This window comes from Equus asinus, chromosome 30 (assembly GCF_041296235.1).
Source record: "Equus asinus isolate D_3611 breed Donkey chromosome 30, EquAss-T2T_v2, whole genome shotgun sequence".
NCBI lineage: Eukaryota > Metazoa > Chordata > Mammalia > Perissodactyla > Equidae > Equus > Equus asinus.
The window spans coordinates 2,173,925-2,199,939 of NC_091819.1; the positions used below are offsets into that span (position 1 = coordinate 2,173,925).

The 26,015-nt window shown below is 40.8% G+C and overlaps 1 protein-coding gene and 1 long non-coding RNA gene across 7 annotated transcripts in view; both read right to left on the reverse strand.

Annotated features, from left to right (window-relative positions):
* CAMSAP2 (calmodulin regulated spectrin associated protein family member 2) overlaps nt 1-26,015 on the reverse strand; it is a 112,707-nt gene that overhangs the window by 75,271 nt on the left and 11,421 nt on the right. For 4 of the 6 annotated variants that reach the window (XM_044763006.2, XM_044763005.2, XM_044763004.2 and 1 more), the window contains exon 2: nt 16,201-16,460. The exons of the other annotated variants lie outside the window; for them this stretch is intronic. In XM_044763006.2, the coding sequence (XP_044618941.1) occupies nt 16,201-16,460 (260 nt within the window). The remainder of the gene's footprint in view (nt 1-16,200; nt 16,461-26,015) is intronic. 6 annotated transcript variants of the gene reach the window in all.
* On the reverse strand, nt 10,025-12,114 carry LOC139042591 (uncharacterized). The gene is made up of 3 exons (XR_011499546.1): nt 11,982-12,114; nt 11,072-11,140; nt 10,025-10,085 (listed from the first exon to the last, which is right to left on the reverse strand). It is a non-coding gene; the product is annotated as an uncharacterized lncRNA (long non-coding RNA).

Sequence of the window (26,015 nt, forward strand, 5' to 3'; positions counted from 1 at the left end):
GAAAAAATGGTTCCAGCCAAATGCAATAAAATTCTAAACTAACTTTTATAACTAAAATATTTGTAAAAAATAAAATAAAATAAAAAGTTATAGTTGATTTAGACAAGACGTGAGATGCTGTAGAAGAGTAAACTGAAACACCCTGAGATCCTCAAATAGAGCAAATCAGAGTCTTTGGCAGAAAAACGAATTCTGAATTTGTGCTATCTAGTTATTTGATATGCAGTATTGCTTGCGTTTAATAACGTTGGTACAAGCGTTCAAACCCCAAAGAGTTCTAAATTTTAAAATAATTAAAATTTTAGACAAAATTTTTTTCTAAATTGTATGAAACTGCATAGAAAAATTCAACAAATGTGACATTCTAATTAAATATAAGGAAATTAGAAGAAGAAAACAAAAAGTTTGCATGACTGTGAAGAAGAAAACTCATGTACAAATAAACCTAAAACTAATTTCTAGAGACTGTTTTCTGACCCTAACAGATGGGTGCGCAGTCTGACCGAAAAGATCCCTGAACGAGCTGAGCACGTGCTGCTACTTTTGTTCTCCTTTATCATCCTGCAGTGTTGGAAGAGTGGAAGAAGAACGACGAAACCTGCGTGGATGTGGATACCACTGTAAGAGACTGTGAAAATCGCAATAAAAGTGACAGTGATTTATACGACAGTATCAAAACATCTAGTAATCATTTCTGTGAAAACAACACCATATACAACACCATTACCCTGTTTGAATGTGAAGTGTAAAAAGTATGGTTCATTTCCAAATGTAAGTACTGTTTTATGAATTTTATTTAAAATTCCAGTTTCTCAGGGCTGGCCCGGTGGCCGAGTGGTTAAGTTCGCGTGCTCCGCTGCAGGCGGCCCAGTGTTTCGTTGGTTCGAATCCTGGGCGCGGACATGGCACTGCTCATCAAGCCAGGCTGAGGCAGCGTCCCACATGCCACAACTAGAAGGACCCACAACGAAGAATATACAACTATGTACTGGGGGGCTTTGGGGAGAAAAAGGAAAAAATAAAATCTTAAAAAAAAAAATTCCAGTTTCTCTTGCTTCAGCACAACAAAATCTCTCCCACTTGAAATTAATGAAAATTATTTAAGAATCATGATAACCCAAGAAAGGCTGTCCAACTTGGCAGTACTACCTGTAGAAGACAGGTAACGTGGTATCTTGGTGATAACACACAGAGATTCTGCTGGAATGAAGGTACAAGAAGGAACCTTTAGGGAATAAATGTATTATAATTTTTAAAAATATTCTTCTAGATCAATACGAAGCAATTAAATAGTGAAAGAATTTAGGCAACAATCTAAAATCTACCGTAGCTGGATTTCTAAAATACATCCTTGGTATTCATAGGTCTATTTACACCTCAATCATGCTGCACTCCACGAAAACAAACTAGTAAAAATTCAGGTGTTATATGCTAAACAGGACTGTTAAGTTTTTTTTAAATTTCAGCTTTATTGAGGTATAACTGACATAAAAAATTGTAAGATATTTAAAGTATACATCTTGGTGATTTGATATACATATATTGTTAAATTTTAAACACAGCTGGATACAAAAAACAAAGATCAGGAGGGAAGTCAGCAAATGATTATGAGCTAAGTGAAACCAAAAGTCCACTCTTTTCCCAAGATTATTTAAAAGTCGACAGGCATTTATTATTTTGAAATGATAAAGGAGAAACTAACACCTAATCGCTTAATTAGATTCTCCTGTAAACTCCACGCGTTCAGGAGCCTCCTCCAGCACAGCTAATATTGGAAGCTCAATAAATATGTATTTCATGAATAATTACAGCTCACTCTCTTCAAATCTATAGGAAAACAAAAACTGAATCTCCACCACTCTATCAGTATTAATTCCAAACGACTCCTCTTTCAAAATATATTTAATTCTTAATTTAAATATTCACTAACATCTCTTACTCCTTTACTAATTCAGCACCTTCTGTGGGTCAGGCACTGGGAATACGACAGATGTGATCAACGAGGCCCTGTCTCTGTGGAGCTGATTCTATACAAAAAGCGCACCTTCCACTAGCCTTCCCTGGCTGGGACAACTCTGAAGTAGTAGACATTTTTTTCCCCATTAAGAACTTGATTTGGGGGCTGGCCCTGTGGCATAGTGGTTAAGTCTGGCATGCTCCACTTCAGCAGCCCAGGCTTGTGGGTTCAGATCCCAGGCGCGGACCTACACCACTCATCATGCTGTGGTGGTGACCCACATGTAGAGCGGAGGAAGACTGGCACGGATGTTAGCCCGGGAAAGCAGCAGACCCCAAACACTGAGGGGCCCACCTTCCGCAGGGCAGTGTCCGCGAGGGAGTCCCAGGCCGGCGCCGAGGCAGTGCCTCCTCTCTGCTGTCTGCCCATGCGGCTGCAGTCTCACCAGCCCAGGACCTGCTCCCCAAGAGCAGAGGCGGTTCGTCCTCCTCTCGTCCTCTCTCCTTGTGACCAGAGGTAAGACAAGAGGAGGATCTGCGAGAACCTGAGTTCTTTCTCCCTCCCTTGATCATATACTGGCCTGGAGGCAGCAGCTGCCTGAAATTCCAGCTCCTTCCTTTCCCATCTTCAACCCCCACTGCCTGTCCTTCCTTCTTTTTCTCCCCCAACTTATCCTCACTCTTTTCCACCAATGACCAGTTCTCTATTTTCTCCTGCCCTCCCTGCACCCTTGCCCAGGCTTCTGTCTCTCTCTCTTACTCTCAGTTTCTTTTTCCCCTGAAACAGGCAGGATGGTCACTGACCCTCCTGGAATAATACGTTCCATGTCTGGTGGTCAGAGGAAAAAGGAGGACATTCTGCAACCACTCCGTTCAAGGCCAACCTAGCTGGACACAAGAGCCCTTTCTCTTGGTCCAGTGTAGCACAGCAGAAACCTGAGCTCACACTAAAATGTGTGTTCTGCTTTGCCTTTTCCATGCACAGCTCTCTCCCAAGTATTTTTCTACAGAGCAACCTGAAGGCTGGGCCATGAGCAGTACAAACGTTCCTGACTCCCTGACTGAACTCGAGGACACCAGCACTCAACTCTGCATTTTCAACACCCAAGACTTTTTTCCCAAAGAATAAGCTTGGCAGAACTTTTTGAGACAAGGAAGCAGCTTTCAACTGTCCTCATCTGGAGTCATGTCATCTCCCTGCGTCCCCATGCCAGCAGTGACCTTACACTGACACAGCACGCTGCACTCACTGAAGTTCCCAGACACGTCATCCAGTCTTCCCTCAAATTATTTTGTTTTCCTAGAATGTACTATATGCAAACACTCACATTTACGAGAAAGGAAGCTTTTCCACTATACTGTAATTACTATAACGGCTCCTGATGATTCTCTATCTACTTCTCTTCCTAAGTGCTTTCATTCAGTCCCATGGGCTTTAAATGTTGGTAACTCCACTCCCAACTTTAAACCAACAGAGGACTTCTAAACTCCAGGCTCAGATATTCAACTACTTACTCAAGAGCTGGCAGGCGTTTCAAACTTAACATTTCCAAAATACAATTCCTGATTCTCCAGCTGCCTCCCGCCCCCGTCCAATCCTCACCTCCTATACCGTCGTCTGCAGGGGAACCTGAACGCACTTTAAAAAGTAAGCCAGATCAAACTCGCTGCCCCACATAAAACCCTCCAACGATTTCCTTGCAGGCTCAAGAGTAAGACTCACACTTGGTCTGCAGGGTTCCACCTGCTCTGGCTGCAATCTTCTCTAAGCAGGTCTCATTCCACTCTCCCTGCAACCTGCGTGGCCTTCCTTCCATTCCTGAAACACACCCAGCTCACTCCTACTTCAGACCATTAAGCCTGCTCTTCTTTTTGTTGGGAATTTTCTTCTCCCAGATCATCACAGGCTGTTTCCTTCTGGTATTTAGGTCTCAGTCCAAATAACATTAACAAATAACTCTCGAGACAGGCCTTCCCTGACCACCTCCTATGAAAACAGCATGTTCCACTCCCTCTAGCTCCTTCTTGATTCACTTTCTTCACAGCATCTACCACTGTCTGAAATTATCATCATTTGTTTAGCTTTTTACTACTAGTCTTTGCTACTAAAAGATTATCTCTGTGAAAGCACGGGCTTGGTCTGTCTTCTCATTACTGCCTCCCATTGCCTAGGCCCACAGTAATTCTCAACAAATACTTACTGAATTCATCAAGTACATCACGTCATACAAATTACATGGTAAATAAATGTGGCCCTAAAATTTCAAATTCCTGAAAATATCCCCTCCAAGAAATTCTCAGTAGGAACTTCATCATCCAGACATGAAGTCTATTTATTTTGCAGCTTATCTAGCAACTCAGGGCCTTTGTACTTGCTCCCTGCCAGCAATGCTTTCCCCCTTTATTTTTGCCTAACTGGCTCCTTACCATCTAGATCTCTGCTCAAACACACTCTAACACGCAAGGCGCTCCTAACCCTTCAAACCTTAATAGAATGGCACACAACTCCCTGACCCTCTCCCGCGTTATCCCGCTCTTGTTTTCTTCCTAGTCCTTACCACTCTCTAAAGCTCCCTTTTTGAATCTGTCCACTTGTTTCACTGCTTAGCACAAACTAAAATTTTAATTTTCAGGAAAACAGTAATCAGTATTCTTTCATACCCTGCAAGTGTATCAACTTCCTGAAAAGACAGGCCCCTGGGACAGCCCGGTAAGATAGCTCATTATAACCCTCTTTCCAAACACAGAACAGCACAGGCTCACAAGGAATCTGAGTATTATAAAGACTTTTCTTCTATTACAGCAGCTCATGTATCCAGGTGTCTGAACACAGGAAAGCAGCCAAATGGAACAGTTTTTAGTTGTTTTTTTTAAATGATCATCTATCTTCTTCCTTTAAATTACATCCTAACATTAATTAAAAACAATCTGCTAAACTGCCATAATCTTACCAAGCTGCGGAAATGGGTCAGTATCACGGGGATGGGGTGCGGGATCAATCTGTTCAACACAGACTGGGGGTGTGGACGGCTGCGGACGACTGTTGTGACATTCCACTGTTCTACATAACACTGGATTGTAATTGTGCAAATTAGAAAAATCTACATTTCTACACCAAACCTGCTAAAGCATCTCAATCTTTGTTCTCCAATTATATATATAAATATGTATAAAGATAAATCACCTTCTGTACCATCTAAAGTTTAGTAACCTACAATGAATATATAGTTATTTCTCCTTTTAAAAGATGAAAAGTTTTAGTTAGTATACATTCATCTTCAATAATCATCAATAATTACTGCTGGCAGGTCTGTAAGCAGACAACTTGCTAAGTGTTTAGCTTTTGCTACTTTGAGTGAGTTATGAAGATGAGATTACAAACAAAAAGAATATAAAATTTCATTATTTAAGTGAATTATCTATTTTATAGACAAAGTTCAAAGCAACTTCTTCCACCATACTTTAGATGCTAGCTCTGAAAGGTAGGACAAATTTTTGAAAAAGCAACATGCACCTGAAACCATAGTGTATGCTGAAAGTCAAATAAAATGATTAAAATTTTTTGAATTGGGAAATAAGACAGATATCAAAGTGTTATTTCAGGAAAATTAATCTGGCAGCAGTATTTCATAAAGGTTAGATTAAATAATCTTAAGGAAACAAGTCCACAAATTATTCCCATAATTCTTTTCATTAAAATAGAAGCTGTTGGTAATTTGTATACTAAAATATATTTTTAAGAAAAACATGGGTATCGTATTTAGTTTTCAGTACCAACACTGTCGTTTTACCATTCTCCTCTATAAAATAAAGCAATTTAACTAGTTTTTTTAAAATGTGGGTTTATAATCCATTCACAGGTCATACATGAAGTCATGTAATTAAAGAAATCAATTAAATCATTTTAACATGAAAAACCAAAAGGAATTGGGTGGGGAGAGGCAAGAGAGGAAGGGAACTGGAGTTTCTTGGGAAGGAAGCTCTCCCACGTCCCCCTGCCCACTCATTAATGGGCTCGAGGCCTGGGATACATCTGGGGTAGTCACAACTCATATTTTTTCCAAACGGAATAGAAAAAAAAAAAAATCGAATTACAAACATAAATACTTTTTTTCTTTTCTTTTTTTTGGGGGGGAGGGGGTGAGGAAGATTGGCCCTGAGCTAACGTCTGTGCCAGTCTTCCTCTTTTTGCTTGAGGAAGATTGGCCCTGAGCTAACGTCTGTGCCAGTCTTCCTCTATTCTGTATGTGGGACCCCACCACAGCATGGCTTGATGAGTGGTGTGTAGATCCACACCTGGGATCCGAACCCGCCAACCCTGGGTTGCCAAAGTGGAGTGCACAAACTTAATCACTACCCCACTGAGCCGGCCCCTACAGAGATCAATACTTCTGTTTCTGTACATATGTAACTAATTAAACCAGGGCTGGATGTGGCAGGAAAACGTATTTCTGTGAGTTACAGTCAAAAGAACTTCAAAGCTCTAGACCAGATGATTGCTGGCATCTCTTTCAGCTCTAAAGCTCCACCTCTACAGCGACATCTGTCCTCAACTGGGACAAAAGGTCAATGGATGGTTTTTTCTTTAATATTGAGCTATAGTCCCTTTAATGGTAAGCAGCAGAATCTAACTGTTGAACTAACTATGCTAACCAACAAAAACTGGGCCTGAGTGAGAAGACACTTAAGCAGGTGACAGACTCTGTGGAAGAGCTGAACCCCCAAGCTCAGGAGAACAGAAACACGCAGCTCCAGGGATGCAGCGGCAGGAGCTCACCAGCCTCCCCGGGGCACTGCCTCTTTAAGAGGGGGCGGCTCCAACCACCTTCCACCACGGGGCTGCCATTCTTCCTCCACGTGAGTTTTCAGATGCCCAGCAAACAGGGATCAGCCCACCGTACATCAGATATCTTTGCCCCTCGAGGAATCAGCAATGGCCAGGAGCAGGTCAAGGAGCACAAACATGGTCTCTGGAAACAAGAAAATGCCACCATCCCAATTTGTCTAAAACATCTGATCTTCATGGCCAGAAACTAATACTTCATTTATTGAGCCCTTATGTACCAGGCATAATACTTGGTTCAATGTGATAAACATACACATTTAAACATTAAGCTGTACCCCTTAAACATATGCAATTTTTGTCAATAAAGCTGGAAAAAATAGGAAAAATATGAAATATGTTTTCAATAGAAAAAGGAGAATGTGGATTATATGTTAAGAACTATTCTTTTAACATAATGAACATTATACTGAACATTATAATAAACATGATATTTTTCATTTCCCATGTGTTCTTAAAAACTGAGGTGGTCATATTTTTGTAAATCAGTGTTGGGAAAATTAATCCTAAAGTAAAATATTTTTTAAATTAAGAAATTATTTTCAAAGTGAATCACTCTATTTTTAAAAATCTATATCTTTTGGGGCCAGCCCCGTGGCCGAGTGGTTAAGTTTGTGCACTCTGCTTCGGTGGCCCAGAGTTCACCAGTTTGGATCCTGGGCAGAGACATGGTACCACTCATCAAGCCATGCTGGGGCGGCATCCCACATGCCACAACTAGAAGGACCCACAACTAAAAATACACAACTATGTACTGGGGGGCTTTGGGAGAAAAAGGAAAAATAAAATCTTAAAAGAAAGAAATGTCAGTGGTCATCAAATTAAATACATCCCTTATACAAGAAAAGGGCTATGATCTGAATGTTTGTGTTTCCCCAAAACTTCTATGCTGAAATCCTAGCCCCTAAGGTGATGGTATTAGTAGGTGGGGCCTTTGGGAGGTGATTAGGTCTGAGGGCAAAGCCCTCATAAATGCGATCAGTGCCCTTTAAGAGAAGCTCCAGACCCCTGCTCTTTCCACAGAGTGAGCACACAGACAGAAGCTGGCAGTCTACAACACACCAGGGCCTTATAGGGGAGGGGGAATCCCTCCCAGTTACCCTCCTGGTTCTTATGGCTGGTCAAACAATTAAAATGACATCAGGCAGGTTAAGAGGAGAAAATCTAACAAAGTTTAATACATGCATACAGGGAATTCACCTAAGTATTAAGAATTCCAAAGACAGCCAAGCAAAATGAGGTATATATGTCATTCTGGACTAAGCAGAAGAGGGCAAAAGTCTGGGCCTTCAAAAGGAAAGGAGGCAATTTACAGGAAGATAAAAAGAGTTAACGGTGGGTAAACACATGTTTGCCAGGCCTTGCAGAGACAACGGGACATGGAGAGGACCCTGATTAAGGGGCCTTGAGAGACTCCTCCCTGTCTAGCACACCTGGCTCACATTCTACAGTTACCTATGGCAAGAGCTCCTGCCTAGAATGGGCCTTCTATCTCAAATGTTTTTAGGCAGCTAGGGGGAAAGTCAAAGTCACTTCCTCAGTCTTTTGTTCTTAAAAATAATCAGCCCAAGGGGCTGGCCCCGTGGCCGAGTGATTAAGTTCGTGTGCTCCGCTGCAGGCGGCCCAGTGTTTCATTGGTTCGAATCCCAGGCGCGGACATGGCACCGCTCATCAGACCACGCTGAGGCAGCATCCCACATGCCACAACTAGAAGAACCCACAACGAAGAATACACAACTATGTACCGGGGGGCTTTGGGGAGAAAAAGGAAAAAATAAAATCCTAAAAAAAAAAAAATAATAATAATCAGCCCAAAATAATCCTCAATCCAGAGACATATTTTGGGGCAGGGAATTTTGTTCCCAGTCAGTCTTCACCAGAACCCAACCACAGTGACACTTTGATCTTGGCCTTCCCAGCTTTCGGAACTGTGTGAGAAGTTAATTTCCATCGTTCATAAACTACCCAGCCTGTGGTATTTTGTTACAGCAGCCAGAAGGGACTAAGACAGTCACTTAGTCAGGCAACCAAAACAATTCTCTTGTCTCCCTCCTATTCCTATTCTTGAGATCTCCACTGCTCCCCTCTTACCATATTCCCCCTTCACTGCTGCACATCCTCTCACTGTCTGAGATCGTCCCTCCTGCTTAGATTCTCTGCTGGTGCCCTCAGAATCAAGGCAGAGTATAATCCACAAAGACAGGAAAAGGATGGCCGCACGACCTATGCAAAACAGCACTGGGCTAGGAGCTAGAAGCCCTGGGGTCTGTCTCTGCTCTGTCACTAACTAGCTATACGATCGTGATCTCTTCACTTCCTCTTTCTACACCTCTTTCAGTAGGAACTGGATTAAGTATCTATCAAACACATCCATCCAAAAAGTTTCCTTACTTGTCAAAAAGAGATGGTAACAACCATCTACCTTTCTCTGGTTGTTACAAAAAAAAAAAAAAGAAAGAGTAAATGCTCTTTATAAACTATTAAGCACTATAGAAACAGCAGGGTTTTTTTTATTTGAGGTATAATTGACATATAACATAATATTAGTTTCAGGTGTACAAATAATGATTCAATATTTGTATATATTGCAAAACGATCACTACAATAAGTCTAGTTAACATCCATCCCCATACATGGTTAAAAATGTTTTTTCTTGTGATAATTCTGAAGCTCTAATCTCTTACCAACTTTCAAACACGCAGTACAGTATTATTAACTATGTCACCATGCTTACAGTGCATCCCCACGATTTGCTTTATAACCGGAAGTCTGTCCCTCTGACCCCCTTCACCCATGTCTCCCGCCTCTGGCAAGCACCAATCTGTTCTCTGCATCTATGAGCTTGGTTTTGTTTTGTTTTGTTTTGGTTGGATTCCACACATGACTTCACGTTTCTTTTCTATGCTTGTGTGTTGGGGTTTTCCCAGAAGGCCACACAGTGTAAACAGGATAAGCAGGGGCTCTGGAGTCGGCAGACACGAGCTTAAATCTCAGCATCATCATTTCTCACCTATCTGCCCTCGGGCAAGTTGGCTCACGGTTCAGAGGGGCAGCTTCCTCATCTTTACAACTCGAATACCACCTGCATCACACATCGCATTAAGAACGCACATCTGTCAAGTATGTTCAATTCCCCTCATCCCTCATTTCATCCCCATAATTCTGCACCATCAGTCCTAGCCCATTTCCAGAGTGAAGCCCTCTCAATCCCACGTCACCCCTCACCTCATGCCTCCCGAGAGCATCTTCAGGGCAGAGATCATCCACGTTATCAGCAACACCTAGCCTAGAGCACACAGCAGGAAGTGAGTAAGTATCTATTAAATAAATGAATTCCTATCCCTCTTTGTGGTAAATATGTAAGCATAACATAACAAACCAAAAAACTGGATATTCTAACAAAAAGCACGTCAATCTTATTTCATTTCTCTCTACAAAGACCCACTTTCACTTATATACAACTCTATCTTTTTCAAAAGGTACTAAGAGAAACTTAGGACAAGACTTACAGAGGCAGCTTTATCTTTCTCAACAAAAATAAGAAATTCAAGAACATCAGCCCGAGATTTTTAAACTATAAAGCTGGCCCTTTATTTTGTTTTTACCATTATTAAGTAAAAATATCAGGATTTAAAAGCACCAGGAGCAAGAGAGGATGGAGAAGCTAACATGTAGACCCTGAGGCTCCCAGAACAAAATGAAACCAAGAGCTAGTTCTTCCAGCTTCTAGTATTTAACCACCCATTAATTCATTAGAGTTGACAGAAGGGATAACATATTTTTGCCAGTCCTATTCTAAGTTCTCTTCTCCTTCATTTCCCAACTCTGATGAGTCAAAAGATCATCTCAATTCTACCGCAAAAATGCCTCTCCCAAACCAACCCCTCCTCTGCATCTCAACGACCTCGACTTCAGTTCAGGTCCCTGGCTATTCCGACAGCCTCCTAAGAGGTGTCTCTTCCACAGTACCACCAGAGCGACTTTCTGTAACACGAATCTGATGATATCCCCTCTCGTCTAAAACCCTATCCTGGGTAGCTCCCTGTCATTTCCAAGATAAAGTACACCCTTGGCATGACATAAAAGGTCATTTATGCCCTCTCCCCATCTAACTCTCTGGTCTCATTTCTCATCATTCCTTAATATGTACCTAGTGCTAAAGAGACAACCAAACCCTCTTCCCTGAGCCTGCACGCTCCCACACTCCCTCCCTCCTAACATCCCATTACACTCTCATATGCCCTACCTTATAAATGTCCTTCATTTGCCTACCTGGGAAACTCCCTCACATCCTGCAAGACTCAGCTTAAGAGTAGGATCAAGTTTGGTGCCTCTGTACTCCTGAAACATATGTATTATAATTTGGTTATTTTTCTATAATCCTCAGTAGAAAGTGAGACACTGAAGGATAGAAACTTTTTAAATCACAGTAGACGATACACAGTACATAGCGAAAGCTCCATAAATACACTGAATAAATTAATAAATGGCCTGACTGACTTCAGTTTTACTATAAATATAAAAGGTTTTTGTGAGATCATCTGGTACAATAAGCGCCATTCAGCAAGTTATTTCTATGAGAAACTAATCTTAGAGTTCTAAATAAATTATTACATATAAACACTGACTCAAACATAATAAACGTGGCCGTAAGATATCAAAAGATAATGTGAATTTATAACTGAGGTGTATGCGTTACCTAGAAATAATGGACTCCAAACTAGGTACATGATTAGTGGGAAACAGAAAACTGAGATCCAGTTCTGTGTATGAAGAAGAAAAGCCCAGTTCAACAAAGCCGTGAGATTGAAAATAACTTTTCACAGACAGCTTCTGCCCATAAATTTGCAAGGCTTTATACAAGGGTGACTAGGAATTAGTATCTCAACGACTATCGCATGTTACATTCAGATAATCCTTTTCCTCTAAAGTGCAATTTTTAATCTTCTTAAATGGGAAAAAGAGTTTTTTTAAAGCTTCTACACAAGTAGAATTACACTGAGTTCCAACAGATGGTGACACCACAGAAATCCATAAGAGTAGCTGCCAACAGGACCAATATGCTGGAAGGGAGGGAGGGAGGAAGAAAAAGAAAGAGGACAACACAATGTTCTTGCGATCAGCTTCTCTGTTCTCAGCACCTTTCCTATTTTCAGCAAAATAATGGTAACTAGGAGATTACCTCGCACATTCTTAAAATCAGGAAACTGGGACAGACCAACGCAGGCTGCTTCGCCCTCCATCAGCAGTGCTCCAGCTCAGAGCTCCAGCTACGCCCCAGCACACGACACTAACACCACCTGCAAGACCAGAACTGAATAGGCGAACCACTCTGAAAAGAAGCCTGGGCAAGCGACCAAGATCTCAAACCACCAGGCAGATCCCGTAGCGCATCACTTCTTCCTTCCATCTCTCCACACCCACTTTCCTCTTACCCTGTTCCTGCTCCCTTCCCATTACCCAGGCAAAGACAAAAAATACAACTCAGTGGTTCAGAGTGCGGGATTTCTCGTTAACGCAGAGATGGTCTTAATCCTGCCTTCACTAGCCACTGTGCTTGCTCTGTGACCTTAATTATGTTCTCACAGCCTCAGCTTCCTTATGGGTGGAACAGGGACAATGTACTTCCCTGTTAGGGTTGTTGTAAGAACTAAACTACATGAGACAGAGTATGTGGTGTGAGCACAGTGCCTGGCACATATAAACCAAACAAAAACAGCTGTCAGAGAGTCTAAGTGAACAAGGGTGCAGATAGACATAAGCCAGTAAGGAAGATCTGAGAATTAATAAACTGAAGTAATTCACACTAAGCTGACAGTACAGCAGTTCACAAAGTGTTTCACAGTGTTTTGCAATGTTTTGTCTAATGTAGGCAGAGAAAAAAAAAAAAACCAATAAAGCAACAACAAAAGCCCAGAGAAAACAGTAAGAAAGTTTCTTCTAGGATCCTGTAAGCCACAAAGAAGTCAGAATCCTTAACCTCAGCTCACAGCCTCTCCACGAGCCAGCCCCATCCTATTCTTCACCCTCATCTCAGCCTCCACGCAGTCAACGCCCTAAGTCGTAACTCGTACTTTCACAGTGCCAACTTGAGTCCGCCAATTCCTTGCACCTGGTCAGCACTCTCAGGCCATCGCTCTGCCCACCCGCTGAAGCCCCAGTGATCGTTCCGCCCTGTGATGCCTTCCTTCCCTCACGCTCCCCAGCAGAAGCCACCACATCGACCTCTACCATCCCAGTGCCTACAGCTTCAACTTGTATTAGAGCCCTCAGCTCATGCTGTCTAATTAGTTTTTCTCCAGCCTTCTTCCTCACCAGATTCTAAGCTCAACATCACACAAGAGGAAGTGTCAGTGATCAGCTGAACGCACAGACTACCAAATAGATATAATGAAATAACACTTCTCACATATAGGAATATCCTTCTTGAGGGTAAAAAAACACTTCCATCACCTTTCTGTGTTTTCCCCGCAGCTTCACTGGCCTTCCCATTATAATAAAGCAGTGTAATGGCTAGTAGCATGGACGCACAATAACTTTTTAGCATATATGTTCTGAACATCCATAAACACTCACTGTAACAATACTGACCGTTTATGAGACAATGTTTTATGCCTTCCTTACCAAATGACCTATCAGGCCCACTTTAATTTCCATTGAGCAAATACGATATTCGATCGCTTTTGGGAACTCATTAAAAGAAAGCACTTCAAAATAAATTTTGGGTTTTTATAATGATGACTGTTCCAAATCAAGAATGATTAAATAATAAATGTTATTTTACAAGTCACATATGAAAATCAACCTATTTCATATCACACATACATTTACTTCAATAACTGAGTTTTATAAATATCAACTCATTTCCTATATATGCAAACATGGTTGGAAAACTGATTCACAACCAAGAGTTTGATTCATAACCAGTCTACAGTTTAGGTAAATAGCTGGGTAAATACGATTCCAAACATTTACGTGTGGAATTGGTTTCGTAAATTAGAAATCACAGTGCTGGCTCATTCAGATTCTAATTCTAGTTTTGCTACTGAATAACAGCGCCACCTCAGGCACATCGCCCACCCCTCTAAACTCTAAGTATCACACACGTAAGACGACTCTGGATTAGGTCAGTGTTCCACACATTCTTGATCATAAATTACTCAGCATACCTCTTTAAAAATACATGTCCCAACCCCTCTTCTGAAGGTTCTAACTGAGCAGCTCTGACTAGAGGGCCAGGGAATCTGGACTCAAAGGTGCCCAAGGACTCATGTTCCTCATGATCAGAAAGTTTTACACGTACCGGTTTCTGATTTCTTAGGTTCTTTCTGGCTATAAATTCTATGAATTTAAGATTTTATGACACTCATCAAATCCCCTGGCCCAACCTGATGATACTGAATGCAACACATGCAACTTCATTTTGCTAGAGAAGAAAGATCAAAACGTTCTCTGTACCCTTAAGCTATCTTTTTCAGCATCTGGCTCCATTTGCTAGAAGGCCCTCAATTTTCACGTGATTCTAGATACCAGTATTTATTTTGACAAATAATTTGATAGATAACACGATTTGGACTAGAGCGTATTTTGGTAGAAAGATGCTCCCCTGGGATTTTGATACATACACTCTTCCTCTGGCACCCAATCAGTCATACACTAAACGCTGATTCAAGCAGACATTAATGCATTTTAATACTGTAACTGCATATTGTTTACATTTGTCCTTCTCTCACATATTTGTGATATTCATTAGGCAGATCACAATGACATTCCTTCTAGGAATCTTATGACTCTGTGTTGAAAAAACTTTATTATAATTAGTAAGCAGCTTGGTTAAACCAGTGTCTGAAAATACTTTTCCATTGTTATAAATATAGAAGAAAACATTTTAAAGGCTATACTCTTAAAAATCTGTCTTTAAAAGCACTCAAATAAAAAGCATAGATTCTCCAATATGTGTTTTCATTAAAAAAACCTTCCTCTCAATCCCCACCCACCCCAAAATTAATAAGCTCTGCTTACTCAAACTCACCTTACACTTATGACGATACTTTTGCTACCACTACACAATTTTTTTCCCCAAAACGCTGTTAGGCAGCATACATAAATAAAAGATCTCAAAAGTACTAAGATAATTTAGAACCGAGGGGGAGGGGTAAATCTATTCAGTACAATTACACACATTATTCTTCATTAACCTTCCCAAAAAGCAGGACAATGAAGGAAACTGATACTTAATACGCTAAAACCAAACAAAAGAGTTTCTTAAGGAACACAGTTTTTACCAGTACTCTGAGAAATTTTCTCACACAGGTTTCTCACACGGGTAGGTCACCCAAGGAGAGCGCTCACCCCTGGTGCTGTTCACATACGTGCTATGTACACAAGGCAGGTAGACAAAATCAGACGGTAACCATAAAGTGAACTTGAAACCATCAATGAAACTTGAAAATCTCTTATCTGACAATAAATATTCTTAGTTATCCTTAACAATTCCATTATAAATCTATAACTAAATTCATTCAATTTTTCTTGAGAAAGTCTCCATTCCTTGAAAGTCATTTAATAGTTTTTTTAAGAAGGAAAATAGGCAGAAAGCAGAGTAGGTCATCACCTCATTTAGTACTAGATTTGGTAAACTAATTTTTGTTCATCCTTCTTTAATCTCAAAATGTCATATATTCCTTAATATATTCTTCCACATATACTCCCCCTTCCTCTGCAGTAAGACCACTGCTCTCACAGAAGAGCACGACTTCGTCAAACGCGCAAAGCCGGCCTCCGTCTGTCTTTCTACACTCACCCTTGACGCCGCCCAGCAGCTGTAAACTTCCGCTAAAGCAGAACAGACTGGGGCGGCACACGGGAGCGCGAACATTTGGCATCGTCTCCAGAGATTTTCATGAATTCCCGCACCTCTGCCCCAGACCAGTTTAGAGGCCTTCATCGTGTGTTTGCCTCAAGAATGAATTAACGGTTATTAAATAAACTACAACGTCACCATGCAGACATTTACCCAGAGGTCCTTCGCACGCGTAAATGAACACTTACAAAGCTCACCTCTTTCCTAGTGGGAACAGATCAGGGTGCACTTTCCCTCTCTCCTAGCTAGTCTCTATGATGGAAAAAAAGTTTTAAAATTGAATAAAAATCATTTTACAGTAGTTGGAAATTACGTATTTGTCTCCCCCAGGTATTAGGATGACATCAAACACTCCAAGATAGTTTATTTAAATTTTCCTTAATTTGGAAACAAAGTTTGTCAGGAAAAAGTTTTTTGAAAACCCTAGGCAGAAAAGACAATCAAATTCCAAAACAGATTTCCCTCTGTTTTATAATACAATTCACACCCCAAAGTACGCACTTCAACCAAAGTAACTTCGGGTATATAAAAGACTCACCATCTGTATGGGTTTCTTGTGGAGATCTCGTTCAGTTACCAGTTTCTCTTGGTCAGTGACATAAAGACCTTTCTGTGCCAGAGCCTGGATGACAGCATCGTGGCCCAAAAGGGGCTTCGCAGCATCACTCTTGAGAATGAGGCTCCCAGCACGACAGTACAGCTCAGCCGACAGGAGCAAATTAACAACAGGCGGTTTGATGTGTTCCTGGTCATACTGATCTGTGTAAAATGGTTCTCGAAGTTCCTCTGGCACATTTTCTATAAAGATTAAGGGGAAAAAAATTCTTACAAGATTTTTATAAAGAAACACTATTTAATAACTATTATTTATGTCATAGAAAGTAAGATTCCTTGTAAAAATAATAATAACCCTTTAACTGCAAAGATGATTTATTAAACGTTGGCAGATAATCTATAATGAGAAATTGAAATTTCCTTTCCAGAAGATACAGTTCCAAGTCTATTCTAAAAGGGACTACGACGCAGACAAGGAGGAAAGTTTTCTGAGTCTAGTGGCTCTGGGAAAGGATTCCCACATGCACGCTCAACTACACAGAATGAGCTACAAGATTGCCAAAAACCAGTATCAATGCATCCCCTCACATTCACAGTCAACCGGGAAATGCACAGGAACAGCCCTTCCAGGACACTGCTAGTCCTTGCCGCCTGAGAGTATAAAATCATTGGCCCCAAATTTTACAGCTAATCAGTTGCAAAACAGAAACAGCCTAATTTATTCTGTCCCCTGCCTCAAGACCTCTGGTCTCTCTCCCCTCTTGCTTTGCCTGCTGAAGCTACTGAGGGGGAAATATGAGTATAGTTTGGGGGAGAACTACCCTTAAAATTCCCTTACACTAGTAACCACTGTTATCTCCATCTTCCCACTGACCATTCCCCATCCCACCCAAAAAGCCCAACTGACCCATTCCATGGAGACACAGAAAAGGTAGTTTACAAAGAAGCCACGAGAAGGAAACCCAATCTCCTTCCAGGTTTCTTTCCTGCCAGCCTCCCCCCTGCAGAGGGTCAAGCCCACTCTCCAAGTTCTGCTTCCAATCAAGAGCAGGAGCATTGGCAGCAAGGTGACAAGACAGATGAAACATTCCACACTGTTTTACAAGTTTTCCTGCCTGCTCTACTCTATATCCCTGCCTCTTCCTCCCTACTCCTAGCTCTGTGTTTTCCATCAAAACCAGGACAAGAATGAGGTTTGTCCCCCAAAAAGGACAGGTGGGGCATTGAAGTTAGAAGTTAACGGAGTTGCAATCATAGAACCTGAACTCTGGCTGACACTTAGCCAGTCCTTTGCCTGCCTTCTCTATGGAAAGTGAGGTTCTAAGGGCAGCCATCCCCCATCACTGATTTTTTTTTCTTCTTCTTTTTTTTTTTTTCTGGTGAGGAAAATTGGCCCTGAGCTAACATCTGTCACCAATCTTCCTCTTTCTGCTTGAGGAAGATTTTCCCTGAGCTAACATCTGTACCAGTCTTTCTCTACTGTGTATGTGGACACCACCACAGCAAGGCTTGATGACCAGTGTGTAGGCTGGCACCCAGAATCCAAACCCGTGACCTCTGGGCCGCTGAAATGGAGAGTGCAAACTTAACCACTACACCACCAGGCTGGCGTCCCAGCACCCATTTAGGAGTCTCCTGAACAGGCAGCTTTACTGTAAGCTCAATAGTGCTCCTTCCATCAAAGTCAGCATTTCAAAAACTTTATTCACAAAGTAGTAATATACTCCCTAGCCAGTTTCACCTTAAAGTTTTTGAAAAGCTTCTATTCTTTAGAAAAATATTTTCATCAAACAATATTATAGTAACTATCGCATGTTCATTTTATATCCCAGCATGGTTCTGGGGAATAAAAGAAGTAGCAATAATCCCTACCCTCAAGGAGCAGGGGATCCACAGAAGACCAGACAGACAGGCAGAGTTAAGCACTTCAGAAACTGGAGACAATACTAAACAGTAAATGATTAAGCACCAAATGAAAGAAAGGAACACAAGTGCTTAGAGCTCGGAGGAGGAAGCATGGCAGCGAGCTGACATGACTTCATCTTAAAGAAACAGGACAGGAAGAATATGCAGATTTGTCTAGTCAAAAAAATGGAGCTTTATTGGGCTGGCCCAGTGGTGTGGTTAAGTTTGCGCGCTCCACTTTGGCAGCCCAGGATCCACCAGTTCGGATCCTGGGTGTGGACCTACACACCGCTCATCGAGCCATGCTGTAGTGGCATCCCACACACAATAACTAGAAGGACTTACAACTAGGATATACAACTATACACTGGGGCTTTGGGGAGGGGGAAAAAAGGAAGCTTGGCAACAGATGTTAGCTCAGGGCCAATCTTCCTCACCAAAAAACAAGGTGGGGAGGGCTTTCTAAACAGAAGGGGAGAAAGAGAGAAGATATGAAGAGACCCACTTGTACAGTTGGGGTGGAGAAAAGGGCTCATTAGGAGAAGAGTGAGAAGTAAAACTGGATGGGAGGCTGGTGATAAGACTCGAAAGTAACATCTCTTTGAAACATGAGGCTTGTACATAACAGCTAACAAGGACCTACTGATGGTGTCAGAGGAGGAGAGTGACAAACTAAGAGTTATGTTTGGGAACGATTCATCTCATATTCAATATTGATGGTGGTAAAAGTCAGAGACAGAAGATTACAGAGAAAAGAAAATGATGCTGGAAGACAGCAGTGGAAACGGGAAGTGAAGGACACAAGAGACTGCTGAAGACGGACCCAGAAACAAGGCAAAGGGAAGGGGTCAAGATGGCAATCAAAGATGAGCAAGCCTGGGTCCTGGGAAATGGTGGTATCATTAATAGAAAAAGGAAAATCAGAGGAAGCACCAATTCTGCAAGCAAGAGCATAAATTCAGTTTTAGATATACTGAATTTGAAACGATAGCAAAAATATCCAAGTGGAACCATCCAAAAGCAGCTGGGGATAGAGGACTCTGGAAGGAGGTCAAGAGTAGATGTATCAATTTGGGATTTTGGCGACATCTAAAAATACCATCCTCATTTAATAATTGGAAACCTTTTCCTCTCTTCATAGCTGCATTAACCAGCGGTGAGCCAGCCTTAAATTCAACAGCCGCCTCAGCATGATCACAAGCTCGGTTGCAGACCACAGAATACAGCGCTGGTATTCATTTAAATTTTAGTACCACAGAAACTAGAAGCTATTTAGTAGAACAACTCTAAAAGGGAAATTATTTGATTTTGAGAGAATTATTATAAAATATATATATATAATGGATTTTTATTTCCTGTAACAATAAAAGAATAACTAATATACATGACTTGGTCTCTAAACATTAGCTGTGCAAAGAAAAGTGACTACTTGTTATCAAGATTACACACTTCTCTATCATACCTATACATCCACCTAACATTTATTTACTGCTTTTATATCCATTCTCACAGATGATCTTTATAACAACTTGGTGAAACTGGCAAATCAGGTAACATGCAGATAAATATTAGGAATATACTAACACTTATTAAAGATCTATGTGTCATGGGGCCGGCCCCGTGGCCGTGGTTAAGTTCACGCCCTCCACTTCAGCGGCCCAGGGTTTCGCCAGTTCGGATCCTGGGCGCTGACATAGCACCGCTCGTGAGGCCATGCTGAGGCGGCGTCCCACATGCCACAACTAGAGTGACCCACAACTAAAATATACAACTATGTACTGGGGGGATATGGGGAGGAAAAAAAAGCAGGAAAAAAATAAATAAAATACATTAAAAAAATAAAAGGTCTATGTGTCAGACACTGTCCTAAATATGCATTTTGTCATTCAGTCCTAACAATCCTCTTGTCCCTATTTTACAGATAAGGAACCCAAGAAAGGTTATCTTGCCCAAGGTCACACAGCTGACAAATGCAGAGCCCAGCTCTAAACCATCTAGCTAAGCTGATTCAAAAATAACAATGGTGCGCCAAGAGCACAAGGTGAGGAGGAAGACATACAGCTCGAGGACTATTTCCATTTTATTATGGCATACCCACAAACCTAAATTATGAAACTGTTAGTTTTAAAAAGATTCCAATGCCAGGAAAAGGGAAAGGATCCACAACAAGTCAAAGAATGCTGCAAGAATATGACAAAAACAGATTTTTCCACCCCTAAAAGAATGCAAAATTGCATACTGAATGTTATAAAATAGGTCACTTTTAAAAACAAGTCTTCAAGAACTAAATATGCTTAAGAGAAGACTTCAAAAATGTCTATCATTTTTGCCAATAGCAAAAGACTATCATTTTTCAAAAAACAGTCTGGAGTTCTATCACATTTTAAAACAAATGAACTGAAACAGCATATGAGAAAATAAACGAAATCATAAAGGCAAAATCAGAGAAAAGTCTCACCCTCTCCCCAACCTCCAGAGCACAAAAGGTGAGACGTTAACGCTTAAGGAACAGGTGAGTGCAACACCACTCGGAGAACGGCAACGGATAAGAGCCAAGTTTCTGTCGTGCACCAGGACTCAGGCAGAACCTACCTTAATCACGTTATTATAAATCCTGACTACATCGAAGTTTTGAAATTAACCATCAGCTGAAATGCTTGAGATACAAGTAGACAGAGTAGAGACAGTACGCTCAAGGAAATTTTCTATAAAGCTCGGCTAGCTACTAGGTGCATCCATACGCCAGCAAACGATACAGATTTCTTTAAAACAACGAAGGGTCGGGAAGTAGGAGGGAAACGCATTTGAGAAACATCACCACACTCAGTCATGGGAACACTACCTTATTTTCCAAATCTAAAATACTATTTCTAAAACAATTGCTAAGACAGAACTCCTGAGTTTCAAAAACTCCAACTGAAAGTAAGCCACAGACCTTAAACTCTACGTTAACCAAAAGACACAAAAATGGTCAATAACATGAAAAAAATCCATAGTACCAGTAAACAGTTACAATGAGACAACATTTTTTGCCTATCAAAATGGCAGAATTTTTTTTAAACCCACTATTGGTAGAGATGTACTAAAATGAGTACCCTCGCACACGACTAGAGGGCAAGGACCAGGTCTGTCTTATTCACCATAAACAAACCCCCAGACACCTAACTTAGTGCCTAGTACATGGTGAGCACTCAATAAATATATGATAAATGAATAAAAATGTTATGTTTTTAAAAAATTTAGTCATTAGCTTTTTCCTGAAGAGACTCCTAGACTTCAATTTTCCCAGATTCTGCACTAGTAATCATAATTTACTTCTCGTACCCGCTCTGAAAAACTTGAGAGCTTTCCCCTAGGCCACTCTACTTCTGCAACAGTATTCCCTCTCAAGCTCAAACCTTTTTTCAGCTAACCGACATTCACCACCATTAGGAGGCAGCATGACATAGTAGGAAAAATAGAGGCTTTGGATTAAAAAAGAGGAGTCACACTGCCCAAAGCGATCTACAGACTCAGTGCAATCCTTACCAAAATCCCAATGGCATCCTTCACAGAAACAGAACAAACAACTCTAAAATTTGTATGGAATCACATAAGACCCCTAATAGCCAAAGGAATCCTGAAAAAGAACAAAGCTGGAGGCATCACACTTTCTGATTTCAAACTCTATTACAAAACTATAGTAGCCAAAACAGTATAGTAGTGGCATAAAAACAGACACACAGATCAGTGTAATAGAATAGAAAGCCCAGAAATAAACCCATGCATGTATGGTCAGTTAACTTACGACAAAGGAGCCAAGAATAAACAATGGGGAAAAGACAGTCTCTTCAGTAAATGGTGTTGAAAAAACTGGACAGCTACATACAAAAGAATGAAACTGGACCCTTATCTTAAACCGTACACTAAAGTCAACTCAGAATGGAGTAAAGACTTGACCATATGACCTGAAATCATAAAACTCCTAGAAGAAAACATAGGCAGTAAGCTCTTGGACATCAGTGTTGGTGATGGTTTTTCGGATTTAACAGCAAAAGCAAAGGCAACAAAAGCAAAAATAAACAAGTGGGACTACATCAAACTGAAAAGCTTCAGCACAGCATAGGAAACCATCAACAAAATGAAAGGGCAATGTACTGAAGAGGAGAAAATATTTGCAATCATCCATCTGATAATGGGTTAATATCCAAAATACATAAAGAACTCAGAACTCAACAGCAAAAACATAAGCAATCTAATTAAAAAATGGGCAGAGGATCTGAGTAGACATTTTTCCAAAGGCAAACAGATAGCCAATGGCTACATGAAAAAATGCCCAACATCACTAATCATCAGGGAAATGCAAATCAAAACCACAATGAGATCACCTCACACCTGTTAGAATGGCTATTATCAAAATGGCAAGAAATAACAAAGGTTGGCAAGGCTGTGGAGAAAAGGGAAACCTTGTGCACTGTTGGTGGGAATGTAAACTGGTGCAGCCCACCATGAAAAACAGTATGGAGATTCCTCAAAAAATGTAAAACAGAACTACCACATGATCCAGCAATTCCACTTCTGGGTATTTACCTGAAGAAAAAGAAAACGCTAACTTGAAAAGATATATGCACCCCAACATTCACTGCAGCATTATTTACAACAGCCAAGATATGGAAACAATGTAAGTGTCCATCAAAGGATGAATGGATAAAGACAATGTGGTACATACATACATACATACAATGGAATATTATTCCGCCACAAAAAAGAATGAAATCTTACCATTTGCAGCAACATGGATGGACCTGGAAGGCATTATGCTAAGTCAAATAAGGCAGACAGAGAAGGACAAATACAATATGATCCCACTTATATGTGGAATTTAAAAAAACTGAGCTCATAGATACAGAGATTGGTGATTGCCAGAGGCAGGAGATGGGGGGGTGGGAGAAATGGGTGAAAGAGGTCAAAAGGTACAATCTTAGAGTTATAAAATAAGTAAGTCACGGAGATGCAATGAATAGCACAGTGACTACAGTTAATAATGCTGTATTGCATATTTGAAAGTTGCTGTGAGTAGATCTTAAAAGTTCTCATCACAAAAAAAAATTTTGCAACTATGAATGGTGATGGATGTCAACTGGACTTACTGTAATGATAATTCACAATATATACAAATAATGAATCATTATGTCGTACATCTGAAACTAATATAATGTTATATGTCAATCATACCTCAATTAAAAAAAAAGGTGAGTCTTAATTCTCCCACTTACTTGACATGGGATCTTGAATGCAATAATTAACTTCTCTGAGTTCAAGTTTCCCCACAGGCCACACATGTGCCTACTACTTCTACTCTGACTTTAACTTCCTCCACCTTCCCTTGGCCCCCTATGCTCCAGACACCCAAGTCTTTGTATTGCTACAATAAGTCAAGTTCATGCCTTCTGGCCTGTGCACTAGCTGTTTCTTCTGCCTCTAACGTTCCTCCTTTTAACCTTCACATGGTTGGCTCTTTCCATTCAGATCTGTTAAACGCCATCTCCCCAGATAGACCTTCTCTGACCACCCAATCAGTCATCCTATTTTAATTCCCTATGTAACAGGTATTATTATCTCGTAATATTTATGTTTATTTCTGCCTCCTCCCATTATAATGTAACCTCAAGGAGAGCAGGGTACTTCTCTACCCTGTGACACTAGCACCTAGAATATAGCAGGCACTCGAGCATTTACTAAAAGAATGTGAAGTACCTAAACACAGAGCATTGCCTTCAAAGGAAAGGCCAATTAGAAGTTAGCTCCCTCCTTCCCTCCACTTACCAAACCATGTGTTAAGTGCTGTACGGCATTCCTGAGCTTAGATTACCTCCTGCACTCCTCCCACTACCCTATGAGAAAAGCACCTTCTGGGAGCCCCAGATCTTATAAGCTACCTAACTCAACTCTTCACTTGGATGTCACAAAGAAACTTCAAACTCAAAATAGGAGCCAGGCTCCTCAGTGACAAGCAGAGTTACAAGTATGGAAAGGGGAAAGACTAGAAAGAACTCCGTGGTGCTGGACTGAAATGGGAAGTGTCAATATGAACACATGGTGTTTTATATCTATCTATAGATAGACGGAGAAAGAAATGAATGTAGCTATATGTTATGTATGCGTATGTGTCTCCTGGTTGTCTGCTAAATCCCAGTAGCAATAAGCATAGCACGAGATCTTGGTTTCTAATACCCTTCCCATGCCAAGAAATCAGGCTCTTAAAAAACAGGTTCTTTCCAGAGCTGGAACAGGAAAAGTACAAGATGAGCTAAGAATGATTTGTGTGTGTGTGTGCACGTGCGTGCCAGAAGGTAAGGAAATGCTAACAAATAATGGGGCCATGTCAAAAGGACACAGGATCCAGCTGAAAGGAGATCTCACTGGCCAAACTTGAGACAATTTGAACAACAAAATAAGTAATGATAATAAAGGATTATAACCCATTAAATAAAACAAGAATCAGTGAGTCCATCCTGATAGACATAAACAAAAAAAAAGCAAAAGAGAAAGAAGAGTAAGCTCTTTCTTGTAGTAGAATACCAACTAATAAATGAGAAAAACAACAGTAATAAATAACAGTAATAACTGATTCAAGCAAGAATTATTACTGGATGCTAAAACGGTGGATAAAAGTTTGATAAACAGGGTTATTTCAAATTATCTCCCCATAAATTATTTATTAAAAATGAAAAATAATTTTATAGTGGAGAAAAGTGGCAGATACCACTTTAACCAAGTGATCCCAATTAACATCACCAACCAGGACCAAACATTATGTGCCTCCTGATACAAGCTACTGAGGATAAAGCACCTCTTCTGTGGCAGTCCCGTCAGATTTGCAGAAATTGAATTTAATCCTTAAGACACATTAGACAAATCCAAATTGGGGGACAGTCTATAAAACAACTGGCTTTTTGTTTTTATAAGATAAAAATACATTTTAGTAAAGGAAAAGAATTATCACAAAGGGTATTTGAGAGTTCTTTGTACTATACTTACACATTTAAAATTATGCTGAAAAAAGTTAGGAAACCTCAAAATGCCCCAAATCAATCCTTTGCCCCCAGACTTGATCACCTTCTAGTGTTCCCCACAGCAATGAACTACCCCACCATCCATCTAGTTGCACAAGCCAGACACCTAGAGTCATCACTGACGCCTCCCTCTCCCTCAGCCCCCAGACAAACTGCCCCTTCTCACAGCCTCAACTCACATCTCCGGGGACTGGCTATCAGTACGCTTCATCTCAATTACTGTCTTCACTCCTAAATTTGTCTTCGCACATTCACGTTTGACCTCGCTTCAAATGATTCTCTACTACAGCCAGGACTCGCTGTTTTCCCATAAGCAAATCTGATCATGTCACACACACCACCACCAAACCCTAGGGTTTCCAATGACTTCCAACTTCCTCCTCTGACCTGCCAGAGAGGAATGATCCTGCCCCACCCATCTCCTCGTATTATGCATCCCCACTAGCAACGTGCTGTTCCTGGAAACCACGCTCTCTTCTAATATAAAGGCTTTGCCTTTGCATTCTGGTCACTCTGTTCAGAATGCTCTTTCTCTCTACTCTTTCCACCCTTTCAGATTCTTAGGAGCCACTGACCCATTCAGTTTGGTCCAATTTCCCTCCAATAAAGGGAAAGAACATAGCATTTATCCTGCCTACCCTGTACCTCAGTGTAATGTACTTCCGAGACTATTCAATTCCATTACAAAAGATGAATAAGTTTATAGCTTGTAAAACATACGTGAAATCTTTTAAGATATTTTAATTACAGGCAACTACTAGCAAGCAAAAAGTGTGTTAGGCATAGACAGAATTCAGAGAATGTGTTAAATAAAGGTAAGTAGTTAGTGGCATATATA